Raw genomic sequence first — 18,676 nt, 5'->3', positions numbered from 1 at the left:
GAGGCAGCCGGGCCTGACCACTGCTCCCAGCGAGGTTAGTGGTGGTTGTCAATGCCTGTGACTCTTTTCTTTTCCTGGGCCTGAAATTAGTCATTAATTAATTAGTTAATTAATTCATCCCCTTCCTAAAGAGCTATGTTTCTCTTCCTTTAAAAAAATATAGCTTGTATTGTGGTTTCTCATTTTAAAAGGCAAAAGTATGTTCATTGTAAAAACTTTAGGAATTATAGGTAAACAAAAGGAAGAAAATAAAAACCTTTGAAAGTTCTACAGGAAGCAATAACCTACTATTATATTTGTGTGTATATCTTTGCAGATTTTTTTTCTATATGTGAATATACACGTATAAACATACTTTTAAAAAGTTACCAGACAACATCATAACATCCTCTCATTAGCTTTTTTCAGTGAATGATGTGAACATCTTTCCCATGTTTCCAAGCATCTGTTATGTAAAAGCACATTTAAACCTACTCGCAGCTACATCACCTGCAGAGAATAGCTGTGTGTGTGTGTGTGTGTGTGTGTGTGTGTGTTTATTTGCTCTTGTCTAGCTATTTCCTCAGGAAACCTTTATAAGTAGCTCTTATAAGATTATAAAAGCTTATGGATTTAAGGTGAACATGCTCTCAGGGCTTGATGGCTATTGGTAAATTGTCCCCTAGAAAGACATATTAATTCATTTTCCCCACAGTAATGTGTGAAGTGCCAATTTTTCTATACTCTCGCCAGATCTAGCTACTATTACTCATTTTTAATTTTCTGAACTGATGGGGGAAAATGGTCTCATATTGCTATTTTAATTTACAGGTGTTTTATTACTAATACAATTGTAGATTTGTATATGATTGATCACCGTTAGTATTTCTGTTTTCTTTTTTCTGTGAATTGCATTTTGTACATAATATTTTGTGAATCATCTGCCCATGTCCTTTGCCTATGTTCTGTTGGGTTGTTTGTTTTTATTTGTTTTTGGCTCCTTATGTCAAAAAATAGCAACCCTTTGTTTTTCATATACTTGTTTTTTCTCAGTTTGCCTTGCAATTGTTTATGGTATTTTTAAATTTAACTTATGGAAATTTAAAAAAACTATATAGTCTTATTGGTTATTAAAAATTATTTCTGGGTTTAAGATCATGCATAAAATGGTCTCTGCTTCCTAACATTCAACTGTATTTTTATAGTAAGTTTATTTTAAAACATACATTCCTTTAAAGAATATATTATTATTTGGTATAAGATCTGATATAGGGATCTAACTTTCCCAAAATGTTTAGTCACTTGTCCCAAACCTATTTATTCTCTTCTTTACCAATTTAAAGTGTCATTATTTTCATATATTACATTTTTTATATGAACTTGAATCTCTGGACTTTCTGTTCTGTCCTTTGGGCTGTCCATCTAATCAGGCCAGTGCTCTGTATTTCATTTACTGTAGTAGTAATATGAGGTCCTATTGTTACTCCTCTTTTGAAAAACATGTTTGGGTTGTCATAAACATTTATTCTTTAAGGTGAACTTTAGAATAATTTCATCAAGTTAAACAAACTTTCTGAGATTTTGTTTGGAATTACATTAATGTTACAGAGTACATGTACATCTATACGTATATGTGTAAATATCCGCATGCATAATACGTATATAACATTTGTTGCCACTGTTGTCATTGTTAGTAGAAACTTTACCCCTGGATTATTTCTAGGTTATTTTTGCTTGTGCACATAGAAATGTATTTTGCTTTTGCATATATATCTTATAACTGGCTATCTTACTTAATTCTTATTATTTCTGGTAGTTTTCCCATTCATTTCCTTTTTACGCTTTTGACTATTTCATGTATACCTGGGAAGGATGGACACTGTATAAACAAATGTACACTTTTTCTCTATAGACTGAAAAATGAAAGAAGTAGGGAGCTCTTGTCCTGGGAGATGGCAAAAACTAGACTTGGAGGAGAGTTTTTTTCTTCGAGACAAAGTTACCCGAAGGCAAGGCTGATAATAGATCCATATCTATTTCTCTACTATTTTACTGCATGTAAAGCCTTGTTTGATAATAGTATAAATAAATATTGGGCAGATCAGAAAAGAACCTATATTAGCAATATTCAACAAACTATAATATTCATTATTAGCTTTGAAAATGGTGCACCAAAGCATTTCAGTTATGCATAACTGTGTTCAAAAGATATGCTATCTTTATTTGGATTCAGTTTTCCCTGTGTTTAAAATTGTTTTTGTTTCATGACATTTGGGGGTAAAATTACCCATTTGTGTGAAAGTAACTACAATTCTATCATAGAGGAATCTCAAAATTACTGGTATACTTATAGAGATGCTGGCAGCCATGCTAGGAATGTATTAGCCACTTCAAGTGGTATGGCTTAAAAACTGGGGAGGAGAAATTAGACATCTTTTTTTTGTGTGTAATTAAAAATGTCTCTATTGATGCTACTTCCTCAGAGGGGAACTCATAATTGGCTCCTCTTATCGGCTGATCAAGTGGGGGTCCTCAGCTTTTACATCACCTCAAGTTCATCCCTTATTTCTCCCCTAATTCCTCTTCTCTCTACTGCCCTACCTATTAACTTGCAGCCCTGCCTATGTTTCCTATTCTTATTATATTTGAGTGTTCTTCACTGTATTATGGTGCATGGGCCATCACTTATGAGTGCCTACACATTAAAGTACTGCAACCTCCTATGTGGTTTAGGAACTCATTAAATTCCTGTCGTGACCCTCAAAGAAGCTTACATCTCTACAAGCTGCCTGTGCTAGGAGTAGTCTCCACCTCCGGCTCTGTTCCTATGAAATATGCCCACATTCCCCAGCCCTTGCCTACCACACCATCTTTGTTTGACTTAACACCAAGCCTCAATTCAACCTATAATTACTTTCACCCATTTAACGTATCATTTCTACTCTCTTAAATCTCAACCTCTCCATGTCTACAATCTTTGAACACAGCTTTAAAACTCTTACTGTATTGTCTACACTCAAAGGAGTGTATATTTCCTAGCTGAAATAACTTTTGGCATACAAATTATTTTAGGTGGGATGAGTCTAACTTTTTCTTAAGACTTGAGAGAAGTGGTGGTTGAAGAATCATCTTACTTTTTAAGTCTGTTGTGTTCAAAAAGGAAAGCAGTGTAAGGACAGTAGGATAATAGTAAAGTTACAAGCTTCTGCTTGTATGAATGTACTAGTTTAAATTCTGTGTCTCTCCTCTTTACAACTTAGAGTAATTATTTAATGAATTAAAATAATTATGTGTATAAAAGGAAAAATGTGAAGCTTCTAGTGGGAAGAGGGGGCAGGCATGGTGCTTCGTTGTCCAACGCTGTCATCCTTGCTGCCCCATGAAGTTGAGAATCTCCAGAGTGCTCAGCATTTGTTGTCACTAAATGAATGAGTGTGTTACCAAGCCAGATCCTTGGACTCTTTAATCAACAGAAATTGGTAAGAGGGCAGATGACCACATCTTGTGGTCCAATGTTTGCCATTCCTAGTAGTCTTCCTTAGAGCTCAAGGCCCTGTTCTCTATGTCATCTCATTCTGAACAATTTAATTTGTTTGATTAACCCACTCACAGCTCACCATGACCGGGATTGTCCAAAAGAAGGCATATAGTTCTTTCTTTAAAGTAAGGGATTCAGGGTGAGAGAGTGTCATGGACATATATACACTACCAAAGGTAAAATAGATAGCTAGTGGGAAGCAGCCGCATAGCACAGGGAGATCAGCTCGGTGCTTTGTGACCACCTAGAGGGGTGGGATGGGGAGGGTGGGAGGGAGGGAGATGCAAGAGGGAAGAGATATGGGAACATATGTATATGTATAACTGATTCACTTTGTTATAAAGCAGAAACTAACACACCATTGTAAAGCAATTATACTTCAATAAAGATGTTTTAAAAAAAAAAAAAAAGTAAGGGATTCAAGTTATCTTCCAAAAAACTAGAAGTCATTCACTCTTCTTGGTTAATGACTTTTCCAGGCACTAGGGATTCTTGGTAAGTTACTTTTCCAATTACTCAGATCCTTGGCTTTTCCATAATGAGCCTCCTTGGAGGAATGTAAGATATAAACTTTTGGAGTTTTGACCACCTGACTATTCGTGTACCTTCTTTCATTAGACACATAAATCTCAAACTCAAGGACTCCAACAAATATTTATATAGGCAAAACTTCTCTCTTTGTGTGATTTTCCAATACCTAGATCTTATAGAAGTTCTCTTTGTGTATTTGCTGATGACTCTGAAATTCTTTGAACATAAATTTCTAAAACTTTTTTTGTGATAGATGCTGGAATTAGAATCATTTAGACCATGTTTCAATAGTAAAGATGAAATCTGAGAATTAACACTGTAATATTTTGTCTCTTACCCACATTACGGTCTAATGCAATTTGAGTGGCTTTCCTAGGAAGCTCTTCTCCAGTCAAGATGTAGGAACCTAGGCTGCATTCACCTTGTAGCTATGCCATCTAGGGCATGTGGCTACGAGGGCATGTGACTGCCAGGGTTCCAGGGAAGAGAGAGCTTGGATAATCAAGCATGGATTTTAATGGTCAAACTGGAAGAATAGACATTACTTCCCCCCATATCTCATGAGCCAAAATTCAATCTCTTGACCCTAACCTAACTGCTCTGAAAGCTGTGAAATACAGTCTTAATGTTCTAGGAAGGGGAAGATGAAATGGGATTTGGTGGATACTCAGCATTATTTCTGCCACAGTCCCCTTCATTGATCTGACTCTTGGCTCATTTGCCATGTTTTAATAGTCTTGCCATTCTCCTTCTCTTGGAGTTCAGCATCATTAAGGTGCTTATACTTGTTCTTCATATGCTGAGTAAAATCATATTGTCTAGTTCAAGTTCTTTTCACTACCTTTGTGATGCAGATTCACCATGAAGGCGGTGGGCAAGAGGGTTCCGTAACAATAATCAAAAGAGAATTTTCTTATTCCAGTTCTTCCACTCTCTTTCACCTTGCTTTGAACTTCCATCCTACATTTATCTCCTTACTTCCCAAAGCCACCTCTCTTTCACCAGATAACCTGCATGAGAAGGACTGTAGTAGCTGGGGTGTATAGCTTTTCTGTAACTTAAATGACTAGAGATAGGATGTTTATTTCAGAACTTAGAATGTTCAGAACTTCCTTTTCATCAGTCCCCCCAAGTTATCAGACAACTCAGAACCAAACACCGAACTGGCTGATCAAGAAAGTACAATGACTATTTATAGTCGGGACCATAATTGCTAAGTAGATCAGTATTGGCATGTTAGAACATTGTATTTCCAACAGGAAGTCCTACTAGGGAAACTACAGAGAGCAGAGGTGGAGAAAGGGCCTTGGAGAACATCTGCAGGCGGAGATTGCCAGACAACTCATCTTCAGGCCTACAGAGATACAGATGACCTGTTCCTTTTCTGCAGGGTGGAGCTGGAGACACACCACCACACAATTAGCTGTTCAGTTCTTCCTTTCCAGTGTTACTTGCCCCTCACTGAAAAGTCTCATTTCAAAATTATGTTAAGATTTTTGTAATTAGATTACATTTCAGTTGACATTAATTCACTTTCAGGAAGATTACAAATAATATTCTAGGATGAGATGGCGAATCTCATACATTTGTACTGATTTGCTTAGTTTTGGTTTCAGAGAGTTGCATTCTTCATCCCCACTTCCCAGCACATGGTATGGGCCTGGCGTATAGTGGATATTGGAAGATGTTTGCTCACTCAGCAGATGTTGATTAAGCATCTGCTATGCACTAGGCATTATGCCAGGTGCTGGGGACACTGTGATAAGTGAAAGAAACAGTTTTAAGGGAAGAATGGTCAGACAGGAGGGAAGGATAGTGCAAATGGGGATGCGGTGCTATTTATAGGAGGTGGGAGAGTAGAGTGTCTCTGTGAAAGGGAAGATATGGTCTTATGTCTATCTCTGTCTGTCCTAGAAAAGTAGCTATTTTTCTTCTTTAAGATTCTCAGGGCTTCCCTGGTGGCGCAGTGGTTAAGAATCCGCCTGCCAGTGCAGGGAACACGGGTTCGAGCCCTGGTCTGGGAAGATCCCGCATGCCACGGAGCAACTAAGCCCGTGCGCCACAACTACTGAGCCTGCGCTCTAGAGCCCGCGAGCCACAGCTACTGAAGCCCGCGCACCACAACTACTGAAGCCCACGTGCCTAGAGCCTGTGCTCTGCAACAAGAGAAGACACTGCAATGAGAAGCCTGCTCACTGCGACGAAGAGTAGCCCCCGCTCGCCACAACTAGAGAAAGCCTGTGTGGGACCCAACACAGCCAAAACTAAATAAAATAAAATAAATAAGTTAAAAAAAAAAAGATTCTCAAATGCGGGAGATATTAGATATAGGTATGTCCATGGTGGGGAAAAGGCCCTTGAAAAGAGAGAAATACGATAATTAAAGTGACCTTTATCCATTTGGTGGTTAATGGTTAGAATGTTTTTATCTGCTTTTGTAATTACAAACAAAAGTTGGGGTCTAAAATAACCTTGTTTTCAACTGTTAGACATGCTCCAGTGATGGTGTGGTTGAGAATTTTGAAAATAATGAATTACCTGTAGAGAGAGGTAATTAAAATGCAGTTAGTGCAACCTCCCTGCCTCTTGGTGTTGCAGAAAGATTCCTCAGAGAAATGTTGCCAGCAACAACCCTGTTTACGTACATTCGCAGTGCTGACTTCATTAACTAGAACTGAAAGACGTTTCTGTATCTTCTCAGGTATTCTCAAGTCTAGAGAGCTAAGAACTCTCATTACTTTTATCATTATTGAGATTTTGAAAAGGGAATGAGTAGACGTACCATAATTTAGTTTCAAATGTCGAATCATCAGTAGACACACACTTGATTAGTCATTTCAATAGGAAAACCTGTCCAAGGTACAAGCACCTGCTTTATTTCCATGTTGTAAAGGTTGTCCTTCTCCTCACACAGGAAGCCAGGCTGGACCAGGCACACACGTGGCTCCCAGTTATTCTGTTGACTGGCTCCAAGCCTCCTCCAGCCCTCCGCACTGGGTCATTTTAGAGCCACATCGGGTGCAGCTCTCAAAATGATGCGAAATCATTGGGTCCTCCCATCCTTCTGTTAAAGAAGCAGTGTCAAGTTTTCCTAATAAGAAAACCTACTCCTAGGCAGAATTATAGAAAATAGAATGTCAGAGCAAGAGGGACCTGAGGCATCGTCTGCTCCAACCCTTTTGCAGAAGAGGAGATGGAGGCCTAAATGCAGGGCACACATCCAGCTCGTTGTAGAACCTACTGTTGTCCTTCAGTTACCATTAGGGTTAAATGAGTTCTACCTTTATAGTCCTTAGAACAGTGGCTGGGATGTAGTAAGTGTTCAGTCAATGTGAGCGATCTCTTATAATCATTATTTCTAGTGGCAGAGCCCAGACAGGAACCCGGATGTCCTAACAATCCAGAGCTGCCTCGGAGGCACATATTTCTTATTTCCCACATTGTATAGGGAGAAATGTGTTGGAAGAAGCTGAGTTAAAAATAGTGACAGCCGCAATGCCCGTTACTGGGCACATACTCAGCGCTGAGTTCTCATGTGCATGCTTTCATGTAATCCTCTTGGTGTGTATGAGATTCACACTCTTTGTTGTCTCCATGTGACTCATGTAAAGGCTGAGTTGGGTAACTTGCCCACAGTCACACTACTAGCAAGGAGCTGGGCTAGGTTTTAAACCCCACTCCGACTTCACAATCTATATTCTTAACTGTTATTCTTTATTCCAGGAGTTAGCAAACTATAGCCCGTGGGCCAAATCCAGCATTCCTGTTTTTGTACAGACCTCAAGCTAAGAATGTTTTTTACACTTTCAAATGGTTGAAAAAAATTAAAGAAGAAAAATTTCCTGACTGGTGAAAATTATGTGAAATTCAGATTTCAGTGTCCCTAAATGAGGTGTTGTTGGAACATAACCGCACTGCCTGTGGCTACTTATGTGATAAAACAGCAGAGTTGAGTAGTTGTTATAGAGACCCTGTGGCTTGAAAAGCCTGAAATATTTTCTATCTGGTCTTTTCTCTGTGCTCTTCCTCAACGATTGTTTTGAGATCCCAATTGTTTAGAGCGTAATTGTGGGATTTATATAGAGCCTGTCTTCTCCCGTTACCTGCCTTTTTCTTTGTTCCATATTAACATATCAATCAAATGATGAATGTGTGTATAAAAGGGGTTCATCTTTAAATTATTTGTATTTTATCTTTTTTAACAGACGAGGAATGATTTGTTGCTGGTTAACATTTGAGACTCTTGATGATAACCTGTTCTGTCCTTACTGTGGACTGGAGCCCTTTGTGCTTTACAAGGCTCTCACATCCATTTATTGAGCTGGTTATTTTTAAACCTCCAAGTGTCTTAGATGTGGAAATCACTCTATTTTCTTTCCTTTGTAGTGGTTTGCTGTCTTCTGATTATGTGGAGATTCACTACAAAAATGGGAAACCACAGTACTCTAAGGTATGGTCAATAGCATATGGACATCCTGTAGTATAAATATACTTAATCATAGAACTGTTCATTGCACACTTCATTGTTTGTTGTCTATCTCACTAAAATCCTCTGGCCTCTTATGCAAGGCTATTATTTTTAGATTTAAAATAAGTTTAGGAGAAATTGATTAAAATTTACAAATGTTTGAGATAACATTAGAGACCCCAGCCAATAAAGAAATGATCATTGTTTTGGTTATACGTAGAGTATCTTACGTAAGTGAACGTATCAAGAGCTCTCCAGTTCCTTGGCAGCACTAGACTCATGGGCAGAGAAATTGAATGACCAGACTGGGTGGGCTGTTAGAGTGACTGTTTAGTCCAAGGGACTTTGGTACCCAAGAAGGACAGAGGACAGATGGGGAAAGGAATGTCGGGAACATTCTCCCTCTCCATCTTCACAACAGTTCTCTGAGGTGGGTATTATTATTCCTGTTGCTCAAAGGAAGAAATTGAAGTGGAAAGAGGACACATAAGCCTTCTCAAGGCCACCAAGCATTGCAATATAAATGCAGTGGGGTGCTTGATTTCCTTCATTTGGAGGTTAACTGTTCTTTTCCTGGAAGATCGATAAGGAAAAGTGGGTTTAGATTAAAACAAGAGAGAGAGATTACTTGTATGTAAGGAACACAGTTGATCTCCACCAGTCAGGGTGACAATCCCTGGAATGGCTGCATCCAGAGACTCTGATTTGTAAGAAGGCCACAGAGTGCCATTGAGCCTAAGCAGTGTCCATGGGTGCCATGGGAATGGGACACAAACAGGGAAACAAAAAAAGGGGGGAAACATTACTGGGTTTTTTCTTTGATTGCTAATGAGCACTGGCACAGAAGTGGACTTTTCATGTATGGGTTTGTTGGGTTGTACAGTGTGGAGACCTGGGCTTGTCAGTCCGATAACCTCTCAACAAGTATTTATAGGTGGTGTGAACTGAGATTACTGCCCAAGGGTCATGGCATTTCTCAGGATTTATAACTGTCCAACTAACAGTTGGGACGTTTGTAGTTTGATGTGCGTTCCAAACCTTTGAATTTTATGCCCTAGATTAAGAACTTCCATATATTATTCTTACTAGTCTGTCAGTTCTCACCTTAGGCTGCATCTGGGGGGTTGTTGAATCTCCCTAAAAGTTAATGCTGTGGAAAGTGAACAGAAATGCTAAATCAAGCATGGGAACAGTGCTGCCTGGCATTTGTACGAAACAAAGCTTCTGTCAGCTGTACCAGTGCTGTGAGCACTGCAGATGCTGAATCATGAGTCTGGAGAAGAGAAGATTGCATGAGACCTTTACAGACTCAGCAAATGAACCACCTTTGCAGGCTGCGGTAACCTGATCCAAACTTCTCACTAAGAAGGTCTTTTTTTTTTTTAAAGAAATGAAATAGCTAATTGGCCTTCAGAGGTCATTTGAGGTCCCAAATGGAGGCCTTATCATGAATAAGACACGTCAAATCTTGCATCAGTTGTAACTAAAACTTAAAACAAAGGGTATTTTAACTCTGACAAAAGAAGTGTTCATTGCAGTTTGTTTTTGTATTCATTGCTTTTTTCTTATTTATGACCCATTTTCTCCAGTTTATATACCCAAACTTACTTGCTTTATATGTAATGAATGAATGGTAACAGTCTGTTTTTTATGTGTATGTATCTATACAAACACTCCAAAACCTGAGATGATATGGTACACATTATCTTGTGGGAGAATTTTTTAAGCTAACAATATTATAAACATTTTAGCATGCATTAAAAATTCATCTAAACTTTTAGTTTTAAAAAATGTATCATATTGTTTCCAATTCATTTGCTATAATTTGTTTAATCCCATAGTGATAGACATTTAGATTGCTTCTACTCTTTCACTGTACAAATAACTTTAAGGAAAGGCCTTCCAGATACATTTTGAACACTTCTTTAATAATTGATTAAGGATTAATTTTGAGAATGGAATTTTCTGGGTTAAAGAGTTGGTATATTTTTAAGGCTTTTGCTACATATTGACAGTTTTTTTTTCTGAAAGTTTGTATAAATTCATGCTCCTACTACCATTACATACACATTTTTAAAAGCATGTTTTTAAACTTCACATTGCCTTCCATGTTGTTTAAGAAAATCTTTGTATCAAGTACCAGAAAAGAAAATCAGTATGTAAGAATGGCTAGATTAAATAAACCTGTTTTTACACCCGTGCAACCTTTCTTCCAAAGATCTCAAAACTATTTAGACAAAAGTACATGCGTGTGCACGTGCACACACACACACACCATTATTCACATGACTAGGGAGGAACAGAATCACTAATAAGCTACTTGGCTTTGAAGTGAAATCTAAATGTGGACGTTTAAAATATTCTGGGAATTAGAGTCGAACAAAATGATGAACCACACTTTGGAGGAACCTGTCTAGGTCTTCCCATATCACAGCTATGAAACCCCTACCTAGTTCCCACTTCTAGTTAAGAAGAGGCTAAAGTCTTAGGCTTTTACTTTTATTGGACGAAAGTGGACTAAATGGGCTTCTTTCCTTGTGAAGCAAATATAGGAACTGGAGAGATCAACAGATTAAGTAGGCAGTATAGAATAGGTGCCAGGTATTAGTAAACGCACGTGGAAGAACTTTCCTTCTGCACCAACAGAGCAATAGCTTTTGCTAGAGTTCCTAGCACAGTGCTTTGCACTCAGTATGTGACAAAACAACTTTGTTGATTTGTTGGTCAACTTCGTTGATGAACCTATTAAAAATAAGCTAATGTTTAGTGTGTCAGTTCTTCTAAAGGAGTTAGGCATCAGTATGATGGTATAATAGTTATTTTCAAATTTTATATATTTCTATTAAATCCCTTTTAGGTGAACCATTAACTTTAAATGCTTACTAATACTTTGGTTTCTCTTCTTATGAAAAGAACTGCCACCTGGCCAACAGTGTAAGACTGAATAGATAGATACAGTACTTCTGTCCCTACTTCCCTTTATTACTCTTCATCCTTAGGGGGTGGGGAAATCGTCCTTTCCCAGCTCTATTTTCTCACCCTGGCTTCTTCCTGACCCCTTGCTCCCTCTTGCTCAGGGAAAGAAGAGCGACTTAACTGATGGGAAGGAGCTGGGCATGGCTACATAGTCCTTTCCTCCCTTTTTTGGGTGAGATCCACCTCCCTACAAGAAGAGCACGTTTTCTCTACTTGTTTTCAGTTGTGCAGTGGCAGCCCTTGTGGGTGTGGGTGGGTTGGGGGAGGGTGTTGGTTATCCCATGTTGTCTGTGCCTTGGTGGGTAAGTCTGGCTAACTTAGGGGGCAGCATTAGTAGGCCCACTGGATTCTCAGCTGATCCTCTCCTCCAATGTAGCAACACTAAAACTGAAGGTGATATTTTGATCCCTATTTCACCTTTGTCACTCCCTCATTTGATTTTAAACTTGGATGGGTACCACTTCACACCCTCTAGGATGGCTGTAACCAAAAACATGGACAATAGCAAGTGCAGGCAAGGATCTGGAGAACTGGAGCCCTCATATACTGTTGATGGGAATGGAAAATGGTGGATCTGCTTTGGAAAAGAGTTTGGCAGTTCCTCAAAAAATTAAAAATAGAATTATCTTGTGACCCAGCAATTCTACATCTCGGTATATATCCAAGTGCATTGAAAATGTATGTCCAAGAAAAAATTTGTACATGGATGTTTATAGCAGTGTTATTCATAATAGCAAAAAAATGGAAACAAACCAAATGTCCATCAGTTGGTGAATAAATAAACAAAACGTGGTCTATTTTTCAGCTATAAAAAGGAATGAAGTACTGATTGATACATGCTACAACATGGATGAATCTTATAAACATTACGCTAAGTGAAAGAAATTAGTTGCAAAGGACCACATATTATGTGGTTCCATTTATTTGAAATGTCCAGAGTAGGGAAATTCAGAGACTGAAAGTACATTAGTGGTTGCCAGGGCCTGGGGGAGGTTAGGGAGGTATAAGGAGGAATGGGGAATGACTGCTAATGGGCAAAGGATTTCCTTTTGAGGTGATGAAAATATCCTGGAATTAGAAAGTGGTGATTGTTACACAGCCCTGTTTTAATATACTAAAAACCACTGAATTATACTCTATAAAAGAGCATCTCAAAATAAAAAACTTCTCAGGTAGGTAATGGGAGTTTATCTACCCACTGTCTCAACAAACATAAATCCTCTGGTCCTTTCAGATTGGTCTTGTCACTTGGACTCATGAAGAAGCCATTCTTATTTATCTATTAAACAGATATTGATTTCACTCACTCTGATCTAGTCACTGATCTAGGGGCTGGATGTGCATTAGTGAACCAAGCAGATAAAAATCCCTGTCCTTGTGGGTTCTATATTCTATTCTCGCCTTTGTTCTTTTGTCATTTTAATCACGTCTCCCTCCTAGAATGTTTTTTATGCTTTCCATATTAAATCATTACCATGGTTCAGCTCAAGCTCACTTCGTCCATGAAGGCTTCTTGGCAGGGATTGTTGTCAGAGGGAATGGGCTTCTGCGGGCAAAGCTCCTGACTGGGAGGCTAAAAAAATTCCCCAGGAAATCAAGAGAGCAGACCACACTGGCTCCTCACAAAGCTATTTTAAATTTGAATAATATGATTTGTGTGAACTATTAAAAATGTATATAGCATTAAAATATATATAGTACAGCCAAACTGTTCTCATACCCGAACATGTTTTTCCCCTTGAGTTTAATGAAGGTAAATAATTAAACTGGTGTTTTGCTCTCAAGTTGTCCAATTCTCTGAAATATTTTTTTGTATCCTTATTCTGTAGTATTCAAATTCAGGTACATGTGTCCCATTATAGATTTTAAAAAAATTTTATTTATTTATTTTTGGCTGCACTGGGTCTTCGTTGATGCGCGTGGGCTTTCTCTAGTTGTGGTGAGCGGGGGCTACTCTTAGTTGCAGTGCACGGACTTCTCATTACGGTGGCTTCTGTTGTGGTGGAGCGCGGGCTCTAGGCGCTCAGGCTTCAGTAGTTGTGGCACGCAGGTTTAGTAGTTGTGGTGCATGGGCTTAGTTGCTCCGCGGCATGTGGGCTCTTCCTGGACCAGGGCTCGAATCTGTGTCCCCTGCATTGGCAGGTGGATTCTTAACCACTGTGCTACCAAGGAAGCCCATAGATTATTAAAAACTTATTTCTTTTTTTGCAACCAGCCCAATGATTTATTAAATAGATTGATATATCATGCTGGTTGACAAGTTTGAAGTATTTAAAGATATGCATATAGAATAATCACTTGAGTGTAGTGTCAGAGTTTTTAATTACCATATTCAGAACCTGGAATATCATAATATACACATTTGTGAGATGTGGCCTGTGGAGTTTCTTTTCAAATGTTTATCCAGATGTACAGGAGTTGATTGAAAACATCAGTTCCTGGTCACCATGAATGCCCAGGTTTATGAGGGTTTCTTAAGCAATGAAGATAATAAGAATTGGCTGATTGAACTTTACTGAAGCAGATGAGATAATTAAACAGACACAAAGGTGGGGCAATTTTAAAATAAATTATATTGAAATGATAGATTCTGTTTCCAATAGGTTCTATTTAAAATGAGTAAAATCAAAGGGGAAGGTGGGGGAGGGATTAATTAGGAGTATGGGGTTAAAATATACATACTACTGTATATAAAATAGATAACCAACAAGGACCTACTATATTGTAGCACAAGGAACTATACTCAATATCTTGTAATAACCTATAATGTACAAGAATCTAAAAAAGAATATAGATAGATAGATAGATAAACTGAATCACTTTGCTGTACACCTGAAACTAACACAACATTGTAAGTCAACTATATTCCAATTTTAAAAAAAGAACAAAAAAAAGTGAAAAAAATAAAGTGAGTAGAATCAAATCATTCCTGTCATTCAGTCAATAATACCAGGGAGCCAAATCTTTTTTTTTCCCTTGCCAAGTTATCACTAGACTCACAGAGCTGTTACACATCTGATTAGGAAATGTGTTAAAGGATGCACATGACTTCGGTGTTTCATTATTTGCGGGAGTTGCCTGATGGTTTCCAATGGGGTTGTTCGAGCATTATCTGGCTTGTGGGATTTTATATGGAAGTGGTGGGCTGAGAAAGTTGGGGAGCACGCTTACTAGGATTTTTAAGTTCCTTTGACTACCCAGTAATCTTCATTTATTAGATGTTCCGTTTTTGTTGAATATAAGTAACTGACTGACAGTTTTTAATCTGAAAATGCTGATGCCCATGGAGGCACACATAGACTTGTGTCATGTGCTGAATGAGCCCTTTTTGGTTCTCCTGCCTGCTGTTTACCTAGTCACAGATCTGTGATCCACTCATAAGTGGTGATCTCGAAGGGTCTGGCCAGCACTCTTGAACTATCTGAGGCCTTCCTGATTGGAGAAAGAAACACGGGAGCCTGAAGTTGGGGGATTTAGTTTGGCTTTTTGCTGTCTTTGGCAGAGCCTTTTAGCACATTGTGAGTGTCTTCCTATTTGTGCATAGAGATAGCAGTTACAGTGAGACAGTGAGGGTTCCAGATGGCTAGCTCCTTGGGTGGAGGCACACCCAGAGCTGACTACTCAGTGTCTTCGTTAACGAGGCCCTCTGCAAGGGGCCCCTCTGCAGTGACCCGCTCCTGTCATCCTGATATCCAAGAGGGAATATGTCTTCTTAACGGGGATTTATTTAATATGAAATACCCGAAGATGTTACTTTGTAGTGGTGTTAACAAAATGCTGCATAATCTGGAGAGTTGCCAAACAGTATTTTTCTGGTAATGCTTTCTCAAAAACTTGGTATAAATTTAGCAATAAGAAACTCAGAAAATCCTCTAATGCTACTAATACTAACACTAAATTAGAACCTGCCAAATTGCTTAGAGTGCTTAATATAATTCCACAATTTAGATATTAAAGCTTTCTTATGATGACAAACATCAGGGATTAGATGTTACTACAAATATCATTTAAAGTCCAGAAAATATGGTGATCCACATCCAGATATACAGTGAACCAAACAGTTCCCTTCAGATAATATTCTGCCTTAGTTAAAACAGGTACCAATGACCTTTATACTGAGAGAGCATTAACCTTCAGCAAGTGAATGAAACTAAAATCTAAGAAAGGACTTGGGAATATTTTCTGGGGGGAAAAAGATTGTTTGTAGGAAAATCTAAAAAACAGAGCTTTTCTTAGAAAGGTCAAGTAAATATGACAGTGTTTGCTGTGTACTTCTAACAATCACCTGACTTAAGATAGCCTTTTGGTGTGACACAAAGTGCTAAATAACTGGTTTCATGGAATTTACAGTTACCTATGGTTGTTTTTAGAATCATGGGAAGAGTCTGAAATTTAATTGCCGAGTATTGACCTGGATTCTCAAATTACTGAAATGTGTGATACCGTTTGTGCTTATAAGTTCCAGAGTTGAAAATGCAAATAGAACTTGACATATTATATAGAAGTGAATATTTATATACAGAGTTGCTCTTTGAGAATGGAAAAGCAATCCTTTACAAAATAGTAAAAATATTATAATACCAATTTTAGAAACCAACATTGAAACTGTGTATTATAGTTACTAAAAGGAAACAAACTGAGTTGGTTGGGGAGTGGTCATTTGATGTGTGGGTGAACCCCTTTAGGCACTTAAATAGCCTCTGAGGCTATTGTAATACAGTTTAATAAGCAGTGATCAAGATGAATGTAAATCATTAATAAAAAGTCAAAATCAGTATTCTCTTTAAGGAATTTGTGATTAACATATACACACTACTATATATAAAATAGGTAACCAACAAGGACCTGCTGTATAGCACAGGGAACTATATTCAGTATTTTGTAATTACCTATATGGGAAAAGAATCTGAAAAAAATGAGATATATATATATATATGTATAACTGAATCCCTTTGCAATACACCTGAAACTAACACAACATTGTAAATCAACTATACTTCAATATAAAATAAATAAATAAATAAAAGAAAACAAATAGGAAGCTTCTGGTTAGGCAATGTGGATTCAGTACTTATATTTATCTCAATTCCCTGGTAATAACCCACTCAAATAACAGTTAAGGAATTTTAAAAAGGGTATAAACGCACAAGGATAAAGACAAGAGAAGAGAAGACAGCTGACCAGAGGTGTCCATAAAATTGTAGGTGATAGAAAGCAGACGGATGAGGAGTAATTGTCTTAGGTTTGAGTTTTTTCTTGCTTTGCTAAGTTCCACTGGGACAAAACCAAGCAGAACAAAGCCAACTTGTGTCCCTGCACCCAGAAAGCCCCAGGAATGGAAGGTGCCAGAAAACAGAAAGATTGGTTGAAAGTCTACATGGAGAAGGTACTAAATTCCTGATCTACTCCCTACCCCAGATAGATAGGCAGCCATTCCTTCTCTACTCTGGTAGAAGAGCTCAGCTTGTAGAGGAAAATGGAAACGAGGGGGGTTATCAGAGAAATAATAGAAGTTTCCCAGAACTGAAGTGCATGCATTTTCTTTTTTAAAATATTTTAATGGATATATTATTTATTACCTGCACTGCCACAGGCTCAAATATGTTTCATGAGGAGTCTGAGTTTTTTTTTTTTTAATTTTTATTTTATATTGGACTATAGTTGATTTACAATGTTGTGTTACTTTCCGGTGTACAGCAAAGTGATTCAGTTACATATATTATACATATATCCATTTTTTTTCAGATTCTTTTCCCATATAGATTATTACAGAATATTGGGTAAAGTGCATTTTCTTGATTCAAAGGTGCCACAGAGTGCCCAGTGCAATCAGTAAGCAAAGTCCCCACTGAGGCACATCCTGAGATTTCGTGAAAATGGGTGTGAATAGAATTTCCTACAGTCTTCTTGAAAGGGGAAAAATAGATTGTATAGACAATGTCAACAATTAGAATAATTTCCAGTTCTCAACAGCAACATTAGAAGCTTTAAGACTGTGCACAATGCCTTTGAAATGCTGAGAGAAAATAATTTCCAATCTAGAATTCTCTACCCACCCACAAGATCAATCTAGTGTGAAGATAGAAAAAGGGGTTTTCAAACATGCAAGTTCTCATCAAATTTATCTTCTACAAACACTTTTTCAACAAATTACCAGGGGATATATACCTCCAGGAAAGGGGACCATGAATGGAGAAGACATGGGATCTAGGATTCAATACAGAAAGGGGACAAAGGAGTTCCCAGGATGGTGCTACAGACAAGTCCTGTAAAGCAGCTGTGCATCAGGCCCAGCAGGAGGGTGAAGCAGGAGGGTTGTCTCCAGGAACAAAATGGATGTGATAAATTACCTGATGTGCTTGACCATACTAGAAGAGTTGTAGATAATGTTTTAGATAATAGGGTCTATGTATGTGCTAAATACATGGAAAAGCAAAGAAGAAAATAAAAGTTCTCGAAAAAATTTAAAATGGAGCAAAAAAGACAATGTAATCAGAGTGGCACAGCTATGAACAATATGTGCATAGTCATAATACAAACACTAAATATCAATTTAACCAAAAGCCTGTGATGTGTGTTGGAATGTATGGGGGGCGAGAGGGGATTTCAAGATTCTATATTAGGAAGGTAATTTCTAAAGTGAAATAAATCAGGACATAACAGTATAAATATTCCATTCAGAAATACATTGGTAAACAACAGAAGAAACAGCTAAAAGTGTTAAAAATGTGTCGGTGGTGAGAGAAAGCGACAGGAAATTGCTGTGTTTTTTAAAACAGTCCTCACAGTTACTATTTGCCTTTGAAAACTAAGTTCATATATTATTTCTAAGAAAATTTTAAAACTGATTTTAAAAGGTAAGAAAGCAAATCCCCAAGCTTTGTGTAGTTTTCCATAAAAAATGATTCTAAATAGCACCTTTGGGGGCCTCTCCTCAGTGATGTAGAAGACTTTATTCCCTAACAATGTCTGGTAAGTGTGTACTCCCTCACATGCTTAGGAAAGGTATATAAGTTGTTCCAGTTGCATTGGTGTCGTATTCCTCTGTTAAAGGCTTTTCTCCTTCGTTACATTGAATATACACCTGCTTCTTATAGAAAAGTTGAAAAATTGCCTAGTGCTCTTTGAGATTTCCTATCAAACAGGAGGAATTTCTAGGATCATCCTTGCCTTTCTTTTTTGCT

The 18,676-nt window shown here is 37.9% G+C and overlaps 1 protein-coding gene across 1 annotated transcript in view; it reads left to right on the top strand.

Moving 5' to 3' along the window:
- ADAM23 (ADAM metallopeptidase domain 23) overlaps positions 1-18,676 on the top strand; it is a 161,128-nt gene that overhangs the window by 79,231 nt on the left and 63,221 nt on the right. Inside the window, exon 4 of the mRNA XM_068543812.1 lies at positions 8,435-8,498. Within this exon, the coding sequence (XP_068399913.1) occupies positions 8,435-8,498 (64 nt within the window). The remainder of the gene's footprint in view (positions 1-8,434; positions 8,499-18,676) is intronic.

Source organism: Eschrichtius robustus, chromosome 5, assembly GCF_028021215.1.
Source record: "Eschrichtius robustus isolate mEscRob2 chromosome 5, mEscRob2.pri, whole genome shotgun sequence".
Classification (NCBI taxonomy): domain Eukaryota; kingdom Metazoa; phylum Chordata; class Mammalia; order Artiodactyla; family Eschrichtiidae; genus Eschrichtius; species Eschrichtius robustus.
The sequence above is the reverse complement of the archived record's forward strand: the minus strand, read 5'-3'. Positions and strand labels throughout refer to the sequence as shown.